This window comes from Atractosteus spatula, chromosome 20 (assembly GCF_055471065.1).
Source record: "Atractosteus spatula isolate fAtrSpa1 chromosome 20, fAtrSpa1.hap1, whole genome shotgun sequence".
NCBI classification, from domain to species: Eukaryota; Metazoa; Chordata; class Actinopteri; order Semionotiformes; family Lepisosteidae; genus Atractosteus; species Atractosteus spatula.
The window spans coordinates 12,943,527-12,963,113 of NC_142725.1; the positions used below are offsets into that span (position 1 = coordinate 12,943,527).

The following is a 19,587-nucleotide window of genomic DNA, read 5'->3' on the forward strand; positions in this document are numbered from 1 at the left end:
TGTGGATTAGTTTTACTTGACAACTGACACTTTAAAATGTGGCCTTAAAAATCAATTGATTTTTAATATAAATGAACAATTTGGAAGATAGCCCAGATAGCTCCATGGGCTTCTGCCATGGGCTAAACCATTGCCTTATAAGCAGAAATGCTTCCAGGAGCACAGGCTCAAATCCCACTTCTAGCTTTCTAAAACAATCACAGACGTTTGGGGCAGCATGGTGGCACAGTGGTTAGCATTGCAATGCCGGGACCCTGGGTCCGATTCTGGGGTGCTATCCACGTAGCGTTTGTATGTTCTCCTCGTGTTTGTGCGGTTTCCTCCGTGTGCTATGGTTTCCTCCCGCAGTCCAGAGACAAACTGGTAGGTTAACTGGTTTCTGGGAAAATTGTGGCTGGTGTGAATGTGTGCATGTTTGTGTCTGTGATTGGCGTCCCATCCAGGGTGTATCCTACCTTGTGCCGGTTGGTTGCCTGAATAGGCTCCAGCTCCCCCACGACCCTAAATTGGATAAAACGGTTAGAAATGGGATGGACAGATTCGTGCGTGCTCTGTCCTGCAGCTGCACCTTTTAAGCCAGACCCTCTCTGACTCTGTGACCTGCAGGAAATACTACAAGTTCATTCTGACACGGAACTTTGAGGCACTGAACTCGAAGGGGGGCGGAAACCAGGTGTCTCTGCTGAACATCATGATGGACCTGAAGAAGTGCTGCAACCACCCCTACCTGTTCCCCGTGGCAGCTGTGGTACGGCACACCCGAGCACTGCAGCTGACCGGTGAAAGTCACATGGTGCACTCGACCACACCCCTGTTCCTACTTTGTCACGCTTATTTATCGTGGTTGCCACAGCAAGGTGCTTCATCTAATGGTGAAGCTACCAACTTCTGCCAGTCCCACTGCAAACCTCTATCAACGTATAGCTTCTTCTGTGTTGTTTTCTGGCACTGTTCATATAGTGGTGGGCTCAGCTGGACTGAGGTTCTATTAGAAATATGTATTTAAATCACCTGTCTTAACCCTTGATTCATAGCGATATGATATGGTTTGAACCAGGTATATGCTGTCTGTGCCTGCAGGAGGCTCCGGTGCTGCCCAATGGCTCATATGATGGCAATCTGTTAGTGAAGTCCTCTGGCAAACTGACTCTTCTGCAGAAGATGCTGAAGAAATTGAAAGATGGAGGACATAGAGTGCTCATCTTCTCCCAGGTCAGTGTATTTTTCAGTGCACATAGTGCAGATCTGTTTTGATGTCTCCCTTGCATCTCGTGACAGACTAGGGTGTGTATCCGTGTGAATGTGTGGGTGTGTGTCCTGCGGATTCAGCCTCTATGTGCTTTCAGATGACAAAGATGCTGGACTTGCTGGAGGACTTCCTGGAGTACGAGGGCTACAAGTACGAGCGGATTGATGGGGGGATCACTGGGGGACTGCGACAGGAGGCCATTGACCGCTTCAACGGTGAGCGTTGTCCTCAGGCTGTAGGGCCTTGAGATTGATAGACTCCTAGCTTGGCAGTGGAGGAGTAGGTACTGGCTGCCCTGGAAATTAGCATGTAGCAAAGCAAGAAAACAGAGATTGGAGAGATTCCTCCTAGCAGATGATTGGTTCCATGTAGGGTGTGGTGGAGGCAGATGATGAAATTGCAGTTGTGTTTTCAGCAATTTATTATGATAGAGGAGCTGGTTTTGGAAATATCTCTGAATAACAGAATACACATATTTTAGTAGTTTGCCAGTTAATTTGTTGTTACTGCAGTAGTTCCTGGCTTTGCAATGAAAATGAACCTGTGAACCAACAGTGTGCAACTAGTGACTTAGAAACCTGTCTAAGGACTTGTGTTAATCATCTATAGCCAGTTTCCCTGAAGAATGTTCAGTGTACCAGATTCAGTATAATTCAGAAATGATGTAAAATTCATTTGGATAATCTCACAACAATTTGTTATTTTCAGTGTAATTAAAAGGGTCTGTGTATTATCTCCTTTATGGATGGAAAAAAAACTGTGCTGAGCTCAGTGCAGTACAGCAGTACTCCACATGAGGGCAACATACTCACACTCCTCTTGTTTCCCTCACTTGTAGCTCCCGGGGCTCAGCAGTTTTGCTTCCTGCTGTCAACACGGGCTGGAGGACTGGGAATCAATCTGGCTACGGCGGACACTGTCATCATCTATGACTCTGACTGGAACCCACACAATGACATACAGGTAGAGTCGCCCACAGTCACATGCATGTACATGTATGGTGTCTTTTGACAACTGAAAGGCTGGAAAAAGCTCAGAACCAACATAGTCCAAAGACTTACATAAGGGTATATCACATGCATCTCATCCAGATGTAAACATTTGTAACACGAGAGCCTTAGAATGTTATGTTTTTGTGTATAGATTCCTATAGAATATATTTGTAGGAGGTATAGAAGGTGTGTCTTTAATGCCCTTCAGAGCACGCAGCACTGAGTAAGAGAAACTGTCCAGGTGCTCTCCTGTAGTGGGCTCTCCAGGGAGTCCTGTACTTTATTGACCATCCTTCACCTCAGTAGTGCCCCCTGTCTTTCTCTGGCTCCCTCAGGCATTCAGCAGGGCCCATCGCATTGGCCAGAACAAGAAGGTCATGATCTACCGCTTCGTGACGCGGGCCTCGGTGGAGGAGCGCATCACCCAGGTGGCCAAGCGCAAGATGATGCTGACCCACCTGGTGGTGCGGCCCGGCCTGGGCTCCAAGACAGGGTCCATGTCCAAGCAGGAGCTGGACGACATCCTCAAGTTTGGCACTGAGGAGCTATTCAAGGATGATGTGGAAGGAGCAAGAGCCAATGGTACAATGCCTGTGTGGAGCCATGCCTTGCTGAAGTGTCCCTTTCCAGACGTAGTGGAATCGGCCACTTGGTCCAAATGCACTTGCTTTGCTATGACGTACTGTACAGGCAATCCCCACCACACTGCTGTGTTCATGCTTTCCCCGTTTTTCTTCTTTGCATTGTCTCACAAGCATACGATCTCTATGTCAAAACTACTTTAATACAGGACATCCATAACAGTACTGAGTCTTTCTGTTTTTGGTATTCTTGCATGTCATATCTCGTTTCCTTTGTACTGGCACTTAACTTAAACATGGTAAGTTGGCAAGGACAAGGGCTTTTGCTAAACAAATGATGATATGAACAACATGCAGCCTTTTTCTAGTATACATATCCAAGATATGGTCTACAGTTTTCAAGACATATCCAAAGGACTGCATTTTTACTTTTAACAGAGCTAAAGTGGCATCACATCCTGGTTTTGATCATTTGTGCTGTGCAGCCCATTTCAGTTTTCTGGTACCTCTCAGTGCCTCACCCCACTTTGACATGATGCTTGTGGTATGCATGTCTCCTGTACAGAGCTATCAGAGCACTCTGTCTGTCTTACACAGGCCTGTATTGACCTAATGGCAATTCAAAAAAGAATATACTGTAGTGCAGAAAATGTTGCTGAAATCTAAGTGAGAACACAGTAAACTGCACAGTAATCTGAAACATGCAAAGCAGTGTTGACATAAGTAATAAGAACACTCAGAATAGGTGGGTTTGTTGGGGCGGTGACAGAGCTGACTGTGTCCCCCTGTTCAGGTGACAATAAAGACGGAGAGGAGGGCAGTGTGATCCACTATGATGACAATGCCATCTCCAAACTGCTGGACCGCAGCCAGGACGCCACTGACGACACCGAGCTGCAGAACATGAACGAGTACCTGAGCTCCTTTAAGGTGGCGCAGTATGTGGTCAGAGAGGAGGATGGGGAGGTGAGCATTGGTTCGCAACAGTCCATCTTAAACACAGCTTCAAGTGGATGAAATTAACATTAGCTAGTTTTCATTTCCTTTAAGCAGTCATCTTGTTTATAAGCTGGAATTCAAAGTCTTGTGACTGAAGAACTGTTTATGGAGAGGAGTGGTCTGCTTAGTCTGGAGCAGAGTTGCATCTATAATTCTTTGCGTTTAAGGAATCTGTACAATATTCCAAAAGAAGTTTTGCTTCACTTGTGAAATTGTTTGCAGTTTAAGTTACTGGAGATCACAGTTTACAAACGAGTAGGGGATTCCAAGAAATGCATTAGACTTGGTTCCTGATGCCATTGAACTGGTTAAATTACTCATTGCAACAAACTTTGATGACAATGTATGAGCCAATTCCCAGTATCACATATGCTGCACACATGGGATAGAGAACAAGAGTTTTGCACTACTGGAGCACTCGGAGCCTTGTGTAAACACCCTGGTGCTGCTGTGTGTTTGTCCAGGAGGAGGTTCAGCGTGAGATCATCAAGCAGGAGGAGAATGTGGACCCTGATTACTGGGAGAAGCTGCTGAGGCACCACTATGAGCAGCAACAGGAAGACTTGGCCAGGAATCTGGGCAAGGGCAAGAGGATCCGCAAACAGGTCAACTATAACGACACCTCCCAGGAGGACCAAGGTATAAGTGCACTCCCCTGCACAGGAGAACACAGCCCTGCAGCTAGGGGTTGCACCTGGACAGTCCGACATGGACAGTCCAACATGCTGCTCATATGTAGTTCACCTTTGTTGGTCTGCACATGTGACATGGGATGGGTTTTATTTAAGGCTACACACTCCTGTCTATCCCTTGAGATTCAGAGTTCAGACAGCTTTTCTAGATCCCATTAAATGACCTGCAGCTTAGTACCTGTGGAGAATGGGAGAATCGTTAAGTTAGCCACAAATAACATTTTTTTACCCCAGTTTTAAACTATAAAAGGTTTAGAGAAATGCAATAAAGGTGATCCTAGTCTTCCAGACCCTCAATCTCCTCAGGAATTTGCTTTCTTTCCAAGGTCTGAAATATTTTTGAAAAAAAAAACAATGACTAGTCATACCCAATAATAACTCCTTGTTATTTAAAAGCACACGTGCTGTAGCACAGAATGAGCAAATGGTATTCAAAGAACAGTGGTCTCTTGACAGTGCAGTACGGATTACCCTTTTAGCTTGCCAGGCTACAGTAATCAAAACGCCCCAGTGTAAATTGCAGTGAGGGCAGTTGCTCATGCTGCCGTCTAGTGCTCAGCAGGATCAGGGCAGTAGTACTTAAGGACACTGCCTCAGGATGTACTGCAGAAATGATTGCACTGTACTGTTTCTCTCTGATCTGTGGCTCAGAGTGGCAAGATGATCTTTCAGACAATCAGTCCGAGTACTCCGTGGGATCTGAAGACGAGGATGAAGACTTTGAGGAGAGGCCAGAAGGTGGGTGTATGACAGGGCTGCCCTCACTGGAAGGGCCAGGATGCCAAAAAAGTGCTGTATCGCTGTGTCTGTTTTAAATCAATTCTTGTAGTGCAGAAATTATTGAAAATATAGAAAAGACCTTTTTTCTATAAGGAGTGTTTCCATTGCTTTATAATGGGGTGATCTGTAATTGGCTCTGTGTTTTATTAATTTAATCTTCCTTTTACATTCTCACAATGAGATGATCTTCTTGCTAATGTGATTCAAGCTACACAGTATATTAAGTATGTGGAACACATAAAGTAATGCTGAAAACAGAGCAAGAATGCTAACTGTAGAACACACGTGGTGCACCTGCACACTGTATATCAAGATGAGGTCATCATGAGTAAAGGTATATAATAATACGGATACAGACTGGACCCTCAGCGTGTGGTCATCCTTTTTTTTTCGCTCGGCGTTTGTCGCGGCTCCTGGTGTTGAGGGCTGTGTTGTTTTGCAGGGGGGCGCCGGCAGTCTCGGAGACAGCTGAAGAGTGACCGCGATAAGCCCCTGCCCCCTCTGCTGGCAAGAGTTGGGGGGAACATCGAGGTAAGAGAGGGGAGGGGAGTGTCACTGCTGCGCCTGCAGGCCAGGAATCAATTCATGTTTATTACGACAGCTCGTTTTAAATGCACTATTAACTTTTTGTGGTAATATTTATCTCTGCTGTCGGCTGTACAGCTTGGACTATAATTCGATGATGTATCCAGTGTAGTGATGTATCTGGATGTGTAATGTGCCTATTTTACTGAAGCAACCCTTTCTCAGTTTGTTGCCCTGTTTTGGAAAGTACCTGGTTCAGATAGATGTTACCTCCTTGAGGCACTGTGCACACCACAGCATGATAACAAGCCTTTCCAATGTGGAGGCTGGGGCTCGGCTCAGGCCATCTCTGTCTGATCTGTCAAATCTGTGGATTTGATAATAGTCTGCTGGACCTCTGACTGGAACCCCCCCCCCACCACCACCACCTCCAGTCAAAACACTATGCTCCTAATAAGTGTTTTTTGAAATTCTTCCTAAGCATCTTTGTTGTACTTGGTGAGTTTTGTGACTGCTGCTGCCTGGTTGGTTGCTGGCAGGTGCTGGGGTTCAATGCCCGACAGCGAAAGGCCTTCCTCAACGCCATCATGCGCTGGGGAATGCCCCCCCAGGACGCCTTCAACTCCCACTGGCTGGTGCGAGACCTGCGTGGGAAGAGTGAGAAGGAATTCAGGTATACCTCCACTACGGCTGCTTTCTAAAACTGACACGCCTTTCACCTGACATGAACAGTGCCTGTGCGGAATGTGTTGATGAATGTGGTCCTGTAGGTCAGATCTCATAGAATGTTTTTATTCAGTTATAGATTATATGCTCTTTCTTTCCTGTGTTAATAGAAGTTTATTTTATGACTTTATTACTTTATTAGACTTGCACAGTCACAATTTGTAAATCCTTCCCTTATTCATTTTTTTTCAGGTTTTTAAAATTTGCCCGTTTGCATGTGCACCCAGAATGTTTTACAGATTTGAGCTTGACCCATGACTGTGATGCTACTGTTGCTGGCTGTGCGCATTTTGTATCTGCTGATCCCTCACCCTCTCTTCCTGCTTCTCTCCCTGTTCTCCCCCACCACCTCTCCCTTCCTCCCTGTTTCTTCCCTGTCTCTCCCAGAGCGTACGTGTCCCTGTTCATGCGTCACCTGTGTGAGCCGGGGGCCGATGGCGCAGAGACCTTTGCAGATGGGGTCCCCAGGGAGGGCCTGTCCCGCCAGCATGTCCTCACCAGGATTGGGGTCATGTCCCTAGTTCGCAAGAAGGTACCCTCTGTCTACACTTCATAACCACCTTCATAACCTGGTTTCACACATCGTCATCTGACTGCAACTGCAGTTTCCACTAAACAACTGGAAAGCGGAGCAATAAATACATGCATATGCCAAGTTTGCAAATGGGAAATTTAATTAAACCACAGACATGTGCAACACACATTGGCAAAGCACAACATAGCGTAAAAATTAATGCAATAAAAGCATTGATGTTTATTAATGGCAATAAAAGTGCTCATCTCTCATCTTGGCTACACAACCCAACACTGAATTCAAGCCGTTCGACAGCCATGGTTTAACATGCCCCTGCAAAGCTACTCCAGTAATTGTCTTTTATAGTGGAGACTTTTAATCCATAACATGAAGAAAAAGGGTTAGAGAGAAAGAAGAGGAAGAGCTGAAGTGAGATGGAAAGAGGAGAGAGACTGCAGTCCAGTGGTGTACCTGTGGTTTTGTGTGTCTGCAGGTGCAGGAGTTTGAGCACATCAATGGAAAGTACAGCACTCCGGACCTGGTGCCCGAGGGCATTGAGGTGAAGAAGCTGAGTGAGAGCCTGTCCTCTGACCCCAACACCCCTGTGCCCGCCAGCCCTGCTGCTACCCAGCCTGGCACCCCTGTACCCACTGGTAAGAGCCCAGACTCATGCACTCTCAGCACAGACAGCAACATTGAAAGGTATTTTCAAAAAGGGCTTAAGCTCAAAATCACATGTGAAGTAGCATTAGGTTCACGCAGAGCTCTGTAAATAAATGCTCTGATCTATAGTTTGTTTGAATTAGTTGCCTTGCTAAGGAACTGACAGCGCTGGACGAAGATCAGAGCTGTCACAACCCCCGTCGTGCAAGGAATGAACCAGGGAGCTGCTGAGAGGGTGCAGTCGGGGAGAAGTGAGAAATGCAAGAAAAGATGCTCTCAGAGTTGTGGGCAGCCAGGGAATATTTAAACATAGGAGAGTGGAAGTGTAAGATAACAATTTGACGACTTCTTGAGCTTCTGTAAAATAACACCATTTATTGATTTTAAAACGTTTGGCATAGTAACCCTTAAGAATTTCACTATGACAAAGCTATTGGCAAATCTTCTGCAAAATCATCTTTGCTAGGGTTGTGCAGTTAGCCCTGCTTTCCAGAGGACAGCAGGGAGCTCAGCAGACGACTCCTGTGTGTCGTAGTGTCTGACAGCCAGCGTGTTGTTGTTGTCCTGCAGAAAAGATGGAGTCGGTTCCAGGGCCTCCTGAGGACAAAGAGTCGACGGAGCAGGAGAACAAGAAAGCCGCTGAGTCTGAGGTCAGTGTCAGGTCTGTCCACCTGCCAAAGGGGGGAGAGTGTCTGTCTGTTTCAGTGCAAGAGCAGTATTACTCTCTCAGCAGAATCACATTCCAAGCAGACACATCCTTTATGAAAAAAGAGGATTTGTGCTACTAATCCTGTGTGTGTAGAGAATTAAGATCTCTGTATCTGCTTGTTATAGAAGTGTAGAAGAAAAGTCAAATTCAGATCACTGTCAATTTATGCTCGGAGGTGACTACAGCACTTACCGCTTTACAGTCCAGAGTCTAGTCAGGATTTGGAATTACCCAGCCTACAGCAAATCAGCTTTGGACAAATTATTTCTTCCTAGATTTCCTACAATTTGCTGGAAAAGGGATTATGGCCAGTGTCAGAGAAGATGTACACTGCTCACTGCTGCCACTTGCTGGCAGCCCGCACGGACTGAGCAGTTATTCACTCAGCCCATAGAGTTGTGGGAGACATTGACACCTGTGTCTGGCAGGTTCCTTCTAGCACCGAATCCTCCCCCAGCGCAGAGAAGCCCCCCGACAGCGAGGAGCCCAAGGGTGGGGGTGGTGATGAGCGGCCTGCACCAGACAGCGAGAAGGCAGACCCAACAGTGGAGCAGGCAGCACCCAAGGGTGAGGAGGAACTAAGCCCCTTTTTGGAGGCAGATAGGTCAATGCAGAAGGTGAAGATACCAGTGCATCTACAATGATCATTAGAATTTGTTGGACAAATAAGTACATAGAACAAACAGAATTAACACTGCAATGTGTTTAGGTTTCTTAAAAAGTGCAGTTTACTTAAATTGTGGAAATGTAGCACATTTAGGTAAAATGATATGCAGGATTTGGAAAAATAAATTCCCTGTGGTTTCGTTCTGGGTCTATTTACCACGTATTTATTGAAGAAAAACAGATAAAAACATTATCCGACATGTTTCAGCTCCAAAGGCCATCATCAGAGTTTGAAAAAAAATCAGAACAGCCCTTTTTAAACTTAGCTGGTTTAAACACACTGATAAAAGTTCAGTAAATTGAGAGGATTTGAGAATTAGGTGTTTAATCTTATATCTTACTATTCATGTGTTGGCATTGAAAGCTGTCCACAGGAAAGAGGGGCTGGATTATAAGAAACTCATGCACCATGAATCATTTGAGATACAAGTTGAATACAATAACAGCAAAGAGTTTGATTTTGCTTCGTATGTAACTGAATAGACGGAATGGTGGTGCACTGCTTACAACTGCTGCCTCACAGTGCTGAGGCCCAGAGTTCAGTCCTGGATCTGGGGTGCTATCTGCATGGAGTTTCTGTGTTCTCCCATTTTCATGTGGGTTAACTCCCACAGTGGGAAAATTGCCCCTAGGTGTGGGGGTGTACATGTTTGTCTGTGTTTGTGTGGGCCCTGTAATGAGCTGGGGTCCTGTGCACTATGTACCTGGCCTTGCTCCTGTCCCTTGCTCGGATAGGCATCAGCTCTCTGCCACCCTGAATTGGAAGAAGCAGTTAAAAAATGGATGTAACTGAATGATTTTGGGCCTGACACACTAGGAATCAAAGCTGAGTCTAGCATGAAGACCGTCAAAAGGGCTGTGGAAGTAAATAAAAGGAAAACTTGTTTCATTTATTTACATCTCTATTCAGTTGTAGTGTTATTGACTATCCATAAAGAAAACAAACTAAAAATTAAATTGAAATCTATTTCCCATACTTTCAGGCAGCATTGTTACCACATTGTAGCCTGAACTGCTCAGATCTCGGAAGCTAAGCAAGACTGGGCCTGGTTAGTACGGGCGTGAGAAATGTCCAAGGAAAACAAGTGGGGGGAGCCCCTATAGGGGGAGCTCTTCCCTCTGGGCCAGGATTTCCAAACAAGCAAGATTCCCAGTGCGGTGACCAGGAATGCTGTACAGTAGGAGATGCCATCCTGCTGATGAGATTTAAAACTGAGGAAACAATTACTTCTTCTAATGATTCTGTGGCACCTTTTGAAGTAGTAAGGGGGGAAACCTGGGTTGTAGATTGTGTTGATAATTTTACTTCTCCACCTGATCTGCTGTGTAGACGAGAGACCTGCCCTTCACTGAGGCACTTCAGACTTTGCTTTGAGGTCCGTTGGGATGAAAAGTGCTATATGAGTGCACAGAATTATCACTGTGGAAAGGGAGCAAGTCCTGTTTCGGAACAGAGTCCATTCCAGCCTGGAAGTTGTGATTTGCTGCTGCTATGTGTTTTTCCAGGGGATCTGGGTCGAGAGACAGAAAAATCTCCAGACAAGGGGGAGAGTAACCCCGCCCCTGTTAAAGGAGAGGACAAGGAGCTCAAACCGGGTGAGTGCAGGACAGAGAAAGAGGAGGGATGAAGATTTCCAGATAGGGAAAGCTAAATCAGTGACTGTCTCATAACAACAGAGAAAGCAACGAAGATTCAGAGGCTGAAAGAAATAAGGACCGAGATCAGAGATGGAGATTGCTGGCAAAAAGAGCCGTGCAGTAGATGCCGAGATGAGCAGATGGGAGTGACAGAGTGGATGTTATGGGGGTGACGGTGTTCTGGGGTGTTCCTGTGTCTGCCTCTGCAGCGGAGGAGGTGAAGAGGGAGGAGACCCCCGACAGTCAGCTGAACGGAGAAAAAGAGGGAAGGGAGGAGATGGAGGAGAACAGGCGAGAGGACAAGAACTGCAGCAAGATGAAGTTCATGTTCAACATTGCGGATGGGGGCTTCACAGGTCAGAGCGTCGTGACCTCTTGTGCATATCGTGGTTTACGGGAGTGGGAGACCAGAATTTGAAATATAAGGTTAGACGCTGTGGGAAATGATTAATAGACATCCATTGACTCTGAATGCAGATTGTTGGACAGTAAGAGAGTTTAAATATATGGTTCTTCCCAGTAATATACAGTATGATTTTGCCAGCCCAGTCAATCTCACTCCTCAGTGAAGTCCCCTGGTTCGAAGCCCTTTCAGGCTGGTATAATGAGGCACGGCATGCTGCAGGTGAAGGTCACTGATGCGGCGTGGGCACACAGGTGGTGGGCGCGGGGGTTCCTGCAGAGCGTGGGTATGCATGTGTGAGACGGACTGTTGGCATGACTCTGTGCTTTCGCAGAGCTGCACACGCTGTGGCAGAATGAGGAGCGAGCAGCCGTCTCCTCGGGTAAGATGTATGACATCTGGCATCGCAGACACGACTACTGGCTGCTGGCCGGGATCGTCACGTATCCTTCCCAGCCTGTCGCAGCACGATGAGCACATAGAAGGACACTGCAGCAGGGCCACCAAATGTCAGCAGCTTTACAGTTTTTCAATGATATACTGCCTTTGCCACCATTTAATAGAACTGGCCTCATATTCTTTTAGCAACAGCTCATTCAAAACGTAGCTGCACATTTGTGTGGAGCAGTGCATCGTTGCCATGGGGAGCTGACGTGAACATTTTCAGATAGGGTTGCTTTCACTTGTGTATGGAGAGCCTGCTGGAGACAATCATACACAAGGCTGGTGCTTATTCTTCAGATGTGGACATACTCTGGTGAATTCAGAGAGTACAGACAGTAGTATTCATACGGTATGGATTATGGAATGTCCAGTTTCTAGTGTTGTTGGAAATCTGTTATTTAGGACTGGGCACACTGCTGTGTGTTTCTGTGCCCCTGTTCTGTTACTGTGTTGTCCTTGATGGGCGGGCAATCCCAGACACGGTTATGCCCGCTGGCAAGACATCCAGAACGACCCCCGCTACACCATTCTGAACGAGCCCTTCAAGAGCGAGGTGCACAAGGGCAACTACCTGGAGATGAAGAACAAGTTCCTGGCCCGCAGGTTCAAGGTGAACCCGTCCTGATGGGTTTTTTGTGTATAAGACAAAAACATGTGCTAGAAGTTACACGATTCTTACCTCACTATGTAAATTTAAATATACAGTAGTGACGTTGAAATGTAAATATACATCTCAACTACCTAACTATTGTTCTATACATGTTTTCATATACAGTGTTATGTATATTGAAAGACAAGCGTTTCTTGCCTTGAGTCCATTGTATGTCATTTACATTTGCCACCAGTGCTTCCTTGGAGAGCTGTGTTCCTCAGCTGATATTATTCTGTTTCCTGTAGTTATGGGGACTGATGTCTTTTGCCTTCTCCCTCTGTCTCAGTTGCTGGAGCAGGCTCTGGTGATTGAGGAACAGCTACGGCGGGCCGCCTACCTCAACATGACGCAGGACCCCAGCCACCCGGCCATGGCGCTCAATGCCCGCTTCGCTGAGGTGGAGTGCCTGGCAGAGTCCCACCAGCACTTGTCCAAGGAGTCCCTCGCTGGAAACAAGCCAGCCAATGCAGTGCTGCACAAAGGTCTCTACTACAAACCACCAGCTGCTCTGGAACAGCCCTGATGCGGGTTCTTGAGCAGCTGGCAAGAGCTCCACAGCCTCATAATGCCTCCCAGGCCCCCACCGGTTCTGTAGAAAAAGAGCTTTGTCATTCTCATAGTGTCCAATGATGCAACATGACTTTGCCCCCCATTCTTGTCTCATCGAGGCCAATTCAGTTTTGGACTATTACAAAAATGAATATACAAGGGCTACACATGCCTAGATAGTCTAAATTAAACAAAGGCAGCTTGTTGACACAGGACACCAATTGCATGGACCCATTTAAAAGAAGGCTGACAAGAGACAGTAGGTTGTGATGATTCTTCTTGCCACCAATAATGAGCTCCAGTACGTCTGTTAGGTTCTGCCCAAGTGCAATGCAAATGGGGTGTATTGTATGTACAGTACAGGAGATGTAACCATGCAGATCAGGTCGAAGAGGGGCTTGTTCCTCCCGGAGCTGTTACTGCCAGCGTGTTACAGCTCTTATTGTCGTTACTCGCCCGCTGTCTAAGGCTACAATGCCCTCGCCTGCCGTGTTTCCTGTGACTGATTGATCCGTTGCTGTTGCAGTGCTAAACCAGCTGGAGGAGCTGCTGAGTGACATGAAGGCGGACGTGACGCGGCTGCCCTCCATGCTGTCTCGGATCCCCCCAGTGGCTGCGCGCCTTCAGATGTCAGAAAGGAGCATCCTGAGCCGACTGACCAACCGCGGCAACGAGCCCCCACCCCAGCAGGTGAGGACCCCCACTGTCCCCCGTCTGCTGTTATGACTCTTTCACTTATTTTTATTACTCTTTGAGTTCTGTGAAGCGGGACTAAACCCTGCCTGACAGTAAGTGCAAAACAAAGAAATGGACATGACTTACAACAAAACATGGAAAAACCGTGGCCCCTTCTAACGGTCACACTAGACGCAGGCTTAAGACAAAGCTGCCAGGCTCTGCACTCTAAGCCCCGCCCCCAGCTCCTCTTGATGAACAGGTGAGCCTCCATTTAGAGCAGGGGTGAGTCAGGGTCTGTAACCTGGCACAAAATGGCGGAACAGACAGGAGACAAGGACAGCATAGTGGTTCCATAACAGGTAAGGCACAAATACATCGAAGAAATTAATAAGATCATCGATAGAAATGAATATGCAAGAATGAAATTACAGTTGCAGACGATGAGGATTTATTTATTGATAAATAAATGAAGGTTATAAAAGACTTCATAAGAAGTCATTCAACCATGTAGCAGTACCTTGTCACATTGTTAGGCAATTACTATGATAGACTGTGCCTCCTTCACTGTTCATTTGTTTGTCTGGGTGAAAAACAGTGATGGTGTCTGTCAGTGGACTGGTGGGGCTAACATTTCTTGGTTTATCGGAACGCAGCACTTCTTCCATAGTTATTCTCTGCAGTGCGTAAAATGCACAAGTTCAAGCATATTGTGTTTGTATATCTTGCCCAACATTATACTCAAGGTATTAAAAAGACTGGAAAATATGTTTGAAAATATGCTGCAATGACAGAAGAGTGAGCTAATTTCTCCTAAAAATAAAGGAAAATGGTAAAACGTCTAAAATAACCATGCAAATTGGTTTCCCCACAATGAGCAGCTGGGCCTGTTGACTGAAGGTTCTGCCTGTAAACGAATCTACCGATTCTCATGAGGAAGATGCAGAGCCTCACGTGTGCCAGTTTCTGGATGAGACATAAGATCAAGGATATGTTGCAATTACTCTGTGGTGCACACACTCTGCGCAAGTCTCCACGGAAAAAAAAAATCATATCCCTAGACTGCTGCATGACTAATCAACCAAAGAAACAATTTGAAGGGGCAGTGTGTACACTGACTGCAGTCATGTTGTTATCTGAAGTACAGCAAAGAGTGCTGGCTGATACTATACAAGTTTGCTAACAGTATAAATACGGGTGTGTGGACAAAAAGACACTAAATGCGTTTATTTACTTTCTGCAGCCATTCCCGCAGGGCTCCTTCGCATGCTCTCAAATGTACGGCAACAATTTTGGGACAAACTTCCGTGGGCCTGGAGCTGGGGGCATTGTGAACTACAGTCAGATGCCTCTGGGTCCCTATGTGAGCGGTGAGTGACGATAGCGGTCGGGGTGGGGGCAGAGTCGGTTCTTATGAATTGTTTGGATCGGTTACACTTCATTTCTCTGGCCAGCATCTACCAACGGCCCCCCGGCTCCCTCTGGCCACCTGGACAAGAGGCCCACTGACCCCCTGAAGGAAGTCTCAGGCCCAGAGCACAAGACGGGCAAGTCTAGTGATGTCATCTGTATCGAGGACTAGCCCCTGTGACTGCTCCCCTCCCAACCCCCTGCTGCGCAACACAGCAAAGAGTCCAAATCTACTTTACAAAGGAGTTCCTATTAAAGTGACGTATCTTCTTGCACTTGTTTGCCTCACAGCGGACACGGAGAAGCTGGGGCTCTCTGACATGCAGTACACACGTCCAGTCTCCCGCATCGTTGCTTTTGTCTTACTGTTACAAGGAAAGTCACGGGTACCATGCAGCCAGGCAGCGCAAGTTTACCGCTACCTGGCTTTTCCCTTAGCTAAGTGTTTCCTTTCTCATCCCAGCTTCACACTGAGCAGGCAGGTGACTGGAAGTACCTGTGCTGGGTATTTAAGCTTGCCATTGTTTTTTGGGCAGCTTGCTACACCAGCTTTCAGCATATCTTTTCAATACCAATACAGTGTGGCTGCAATCTGTTTATCCTTTTGTTGAGTTGACCGCTTAATGCTTGTAACTTCTAATTGGATTTGAAGCCAGGGAACTTGAAGCTGAAGCATCTGATGGTGTCCCCTGCCCCAGCCCCGACCTCCTAAATAACTTCCTTTCTCTCAAAAAGACAATGTGCTCTAGAGCTCAACCTTCTGGGCTTTGACTGTGATCGACTCCTACAGATCTTCGCTCTCCTGTTGGCTTGGTCTACCCGCTCTCTGCTTCGATAGCTTGTAGCACTTTGTATATCCAGCCAGCCTCCAGGATGCCATCACTGATTCAGACAGAGAACATGGGAGGTCTGGCGTTTTTCCCAGTGCAGGGACAGACACATACATTGCAGAGGCTGCAGATAGTTTGTCATTCTCCAAAAGTGTGGGAAAACTTGGTCACACATTTTTTTTTAATTTTTATATTCTTCTATGCATTTTAACAGCCAAATGGAATGTGGGCATTTTCTGGGATGTTCTAGTGAAAAAAGGTGTCCCATCCACCTCCAGCAAACCTATTGCTCTGTCAGTCTGTCAAGCCTCTCCTGGTGCAGTACACCTGCTATGGAACAGCATGACTCTTAGCCTAACCTTTCCCAACATGCAAAGCAAATCAGTGAGCTCATGGGATTTGCAAAATAGCTGTTCTGACATTGCAAGCCATTGTATTGCTCTTTAATTGATCCTCTAAAACAAGAACATGTCAAGAATGTAACTCACAGAAAGCAATGCCAGAAAGGAAAGATACTGGCTGCCGATACCTCTCACGTTGCTTGTGCTAGAGCATAACAGAATGACAGAAGAGGCTGCTTGAGCATTTTCTTTTGTAGAACAATCCTTCAGGTCTGGTGATTTTTACTTTATTTTTTGGGGTAAAGGTATTCTTGGAAACTTCTTTTGTAACCGTGTCCTGCTGAAAACCTGCTTGATGTCTACAGGTTGGTCAGTTTTGCAGTCACACTGACGTGGTTATCTTCTACAGAGGCTGATGGTCCTGTGCTTTGTAAGGTGTTATTGGATTAATGTAGTCAATGATGTTAGTTTGTTTCAAAACTGGTTTTCACTCTTGATATGAAGCTGCTCATATCAATATGCATATCAATGCATGCATATCAAGCATATCAATCCTTAGTTACAAGTATCGAACAACCACATCTGTTGTTCAATATTCTGGATTTCCAAGCAAAATTAAGTTTTTTAAGGTAACGTGCATTCTCTTCAATTCCATTTAAATACCTTAAGTATGGCCGAATTTAAAATAGCAAAACAATCACTCCCAGATTTTTAATATTAGATTTTTCATTTAAAAGGCCTTTTACTTTAGTTTTGAATAATGAACTTTCATCTTCAATAACTAAAACGAAAGGAACAGTATATGCACATTGTGATGTACTGTATATGATGTAATATCATCTAGACTGTGTGGGTTGCATCTTGAAGTGCTTTAGCATACAGGAATAATTGGGCAGGTTGAAATCGTAAGAAGAAAGGTTTTGCCACTCTGTGGACACCACCGCCTCGACCATTTTTTGCTGTTGGGAAATGCAGAGATACAAACAGGAGCAAAGATCCAGGATGCCTATGACTTTTCACTGGAGATGATCTTTTTACTTTGTTTTGAATTCATTTTTTTCCCCCATAAGAAATCAAAGTGGCACAACCAGTGGCTTTCAAGGTCTTTTTTTTTAGTTTGGGCTGGATGGACTTTCACCATGGTGGAGGCAATGTTAAGGCAAAGTTAGCTTCTTCCAGGCTTAATTCAGGAAGATTTTGCTTGGAATAAAGAAGGAACCACCATGTCAAACAAAACATTCCATATCCTTTATGCGGTGGTCAGAATTGTTGTAACTGTGATTTAAAGTCCTAAGGAATGGAACCAAATTGAAACTACCTTTTTGTACCTTTGAGAGGCACTTAATGATTGTTATGTTTTTATGCCTGTATGTGTTTAAGCATAAGGACAGGGCCACGTGTGGTCCAGTTGAACTGGACGTAAGTGCAGATTTTTTTAAGAATTAGACGATGCCCTGTTTCAAACCTCGTGCTTACTCACATTGTACAAGTGACTTAATCTTTAGAAAAGGAACTAGAGTTTAGAACGTCTTGCTGTAATTATAATAGGACTGTAAAAATGCAGGTTCATGAATGTGGCCAGTTCTTTGTTGTGTGTGAGAGGACATGAGGAATGTTATTACACTTACTGCTCAGAAACTGGTACTGAGGTCACATTTTAAAAAAATGTTTAGATTGTCTTTTTATTTTTCACTGGGTCCTGCAGATGAAAGTTGAGGCTGGCAGTTATGGGGAAATATGTACTACTAGCAAAACAAAGAGCAATTGAAGAAAACTCCATGTTGTTTAAAAACTGAGTGGTGCATCTAGGCTTATTGTGTGCTGCAGCTGCAGAGGCGGTGTTTACCCTGTTGTTAAAGCACTTTAACAACAGAACAGCAAAGTTGAATGGAAGTCAAAGGTGCCACAAAGCCTGGTTAAAAAGATAAATGTCAATGCATTCAGCAACACATTTCAAATGGTTCATGAAATCAGTCTTGTAAAGTACGCAGTTGTTCTAGAGCAACTACTCCTTATCCTGTCTTAAGAGTGTTGTGTAACAGGAATTATTGGCCCTCTATTTGTATTGTTTATGTAACTCTGAAAACTGTAAATATAAGATATCTTTGTGCGTACTGCTTTTTCCCCCACTTTCCTTGACAGTCTGAGAGACTTTGCCAGTTCAGTGCAGAGCCACATAGCCTATCTCACTAAGGTTAAGCAGAAGCTTGCTCGTGCTGACAATGACCAACATTTTCAAAGAGCTGCAGAACATTATAAAGTTATACAGCAGCAGGAAAAGTTCTGAACCTTTGCCTCTTACGAACACAGGCAGTATTCCAAATTAATGTTTTGCATGTTCAGACTAAATGATTGGGTCTGATACTTTGATCCCTTTTGTCTTTGACCATGCAGAGTAGTTACTTTAAAACAACAGTGTTGAAGTCATTAGATTTCTTATAATCAGTGTTCATTTCCTTTAGAAGTGCCAGAGAAGGACCTATAAATAGAAAATCAACTGAAAGTGTACAAAACAACAGAAATGCAATCACACTGAAGCCCTCGAGAATGTAATGAAAATTGTACTGCTACAGCAGTGCAAAATATATATATTTAAAGAAGAGGCTTCAGTCTAAAATTATAAATATATATATATGAATAAAAAAAGCTTCAAAAGCTGTCAAAAGAAAAGCTGGAAAAGAATACTTTTTTAAAAGAAATGTATGCACAGCATGTGAAATGTTTTTTTTATGAAGGTTCGTAATGAAAGATGAAAAAAACAGCACAGTATATAAAATAACGACAGGAACGTACTGTACGGACTTGACCGGCGCTGAGCTAGGGGCATTTGTAAATGAGAACAAATGAAAGGAAGAAGTAAACGTGGTCATCTTTTACTTTGTACTCGGTGTATTTGTTTAATGTGTTTTAATAAATCCTCTCTGTAAGAAAGCAGACATTTTCCATGTTTCATTTTTTCTTTCTTCCAGTGAGAGACAGCAAAGAGCAAGTGCAGGTGGACTGGCATTGTTTCAGACACATCTGCATAGAATAACGCGTTTTCTGTATATACTGGATGTGTATTTAAATACCATTTTCGGTAAAGTGAGGTGTATGGTTTTATTGATGATCACAGTTAATACACGTTATTGGCCTTCCCTTCATGGGCTGTCATACATTGCACTGGTCTGTCCAAACAATGAATAATAATGAGCTACATTTGACTTTTGTGTACAAACCTATAATACAGCCCAAACAAACATGCTTTCCTCAGAGTGTAAAGATGTAATTCAGCTGACGGGCATCTGCTGTATACAGTATATGAGACATTAGGAATGACACATGGAACACTAACCTGGTTGACAGTGGACTAAAAAGCATCACTGCTTACAAGCATTATATCAGTAGAACAATTAATGTGAGCAATTATGGTCTTTCTAACCCATATTAAGATTGTATTTGTTTGAATCCTAAAACTGTATGGTTTAATATTTATGATATATGTTTTCTATATCCATACCTGTATGTAACAGGTGAATAAATTAACCATTTTGACAGCAGTGTTTTGGC

General features: G+C 44.8%; 1 protein-coding gene across 1 annotated transcript in view; it reads left to right on the forward strand.

Annotated features, from left to right (window-relative positions):
• Positions 1-18,963, forward strand: part of chd5 (chromodomain helicase DNA binding protein 5) — a 45,911-nt gene extending 26,948 nt beyond the window's left edge. The window contains exons 19-39 of the mRNA XM_088938350.1: positions 607-748; positions 1,081-1,212; positions 1,347-1,464; positions 2,088-2,212; positions 2,577-2,823; positions 3,616-3,788; positions 4,286-4,460; positions 5,165-5,251; positions 5,736-5,824; positions 6,358-6,491; positions 6,932-7,076; positions 7,552-7,711; positions 8,292-8,371; positions 8,859-8,997; positions 10,944-11,090; positions 11,472-11,580; positions 12,059-12,191; positions 12,520-12,715; positions 13,309-13,472; positions 14,701-14,827; positions 14,912-18,963. Coding sequence (XP_088794476.1) covers positions 607-748; positions 1,081-1,212; positions 1,347-1,464; positions 2,088-2,212; positions 2,577-2,823; positions 3,616-3,788; positions 4,286-4,460; positions 5,165-5,251; positions 5,736-5,824; positions 6,358-6,491; positions 6,932-7,076; positions 7,552-7,711; positions 8,292-8,371; positions 8,859-8,997; positions 10,944-11,090; positions 11,472-11,580; positions 12,059-12,191; positions 12,520-12,715; positions 13,309-13,472; positions 14,701-14,827; positions 14,912-15,039 — 2,950 coding nt within the window. The 3' untranslated portion in view covers positions 15,040-18,963. The remainder of the gene's footprint in view (positions 1-606; positions 749-1,080; positions 1,213-1,346; positions 1,465-2,087; positions 2,213-2,576; positions 2,824-3,615; positions 3,789-4,285; positions 4,461-5,164; positions 5,252-5,735; positions 5,825-6,357; positions 6,492-6,931; positions 7,077-7,551; positions 7,712-8,291; positions 8,372-8,858; positions 8,998-10,943; positions 11,091-11,471; positions 11,581-12,058; positions 12,192-12,519; positions 12,716-13,308; positions 13,473-14,700; positions 14,828-14,911) is intronic.
• The last annotated feature ends 624 nt before the right edge of the window (positions 18,964-19,587 follow it).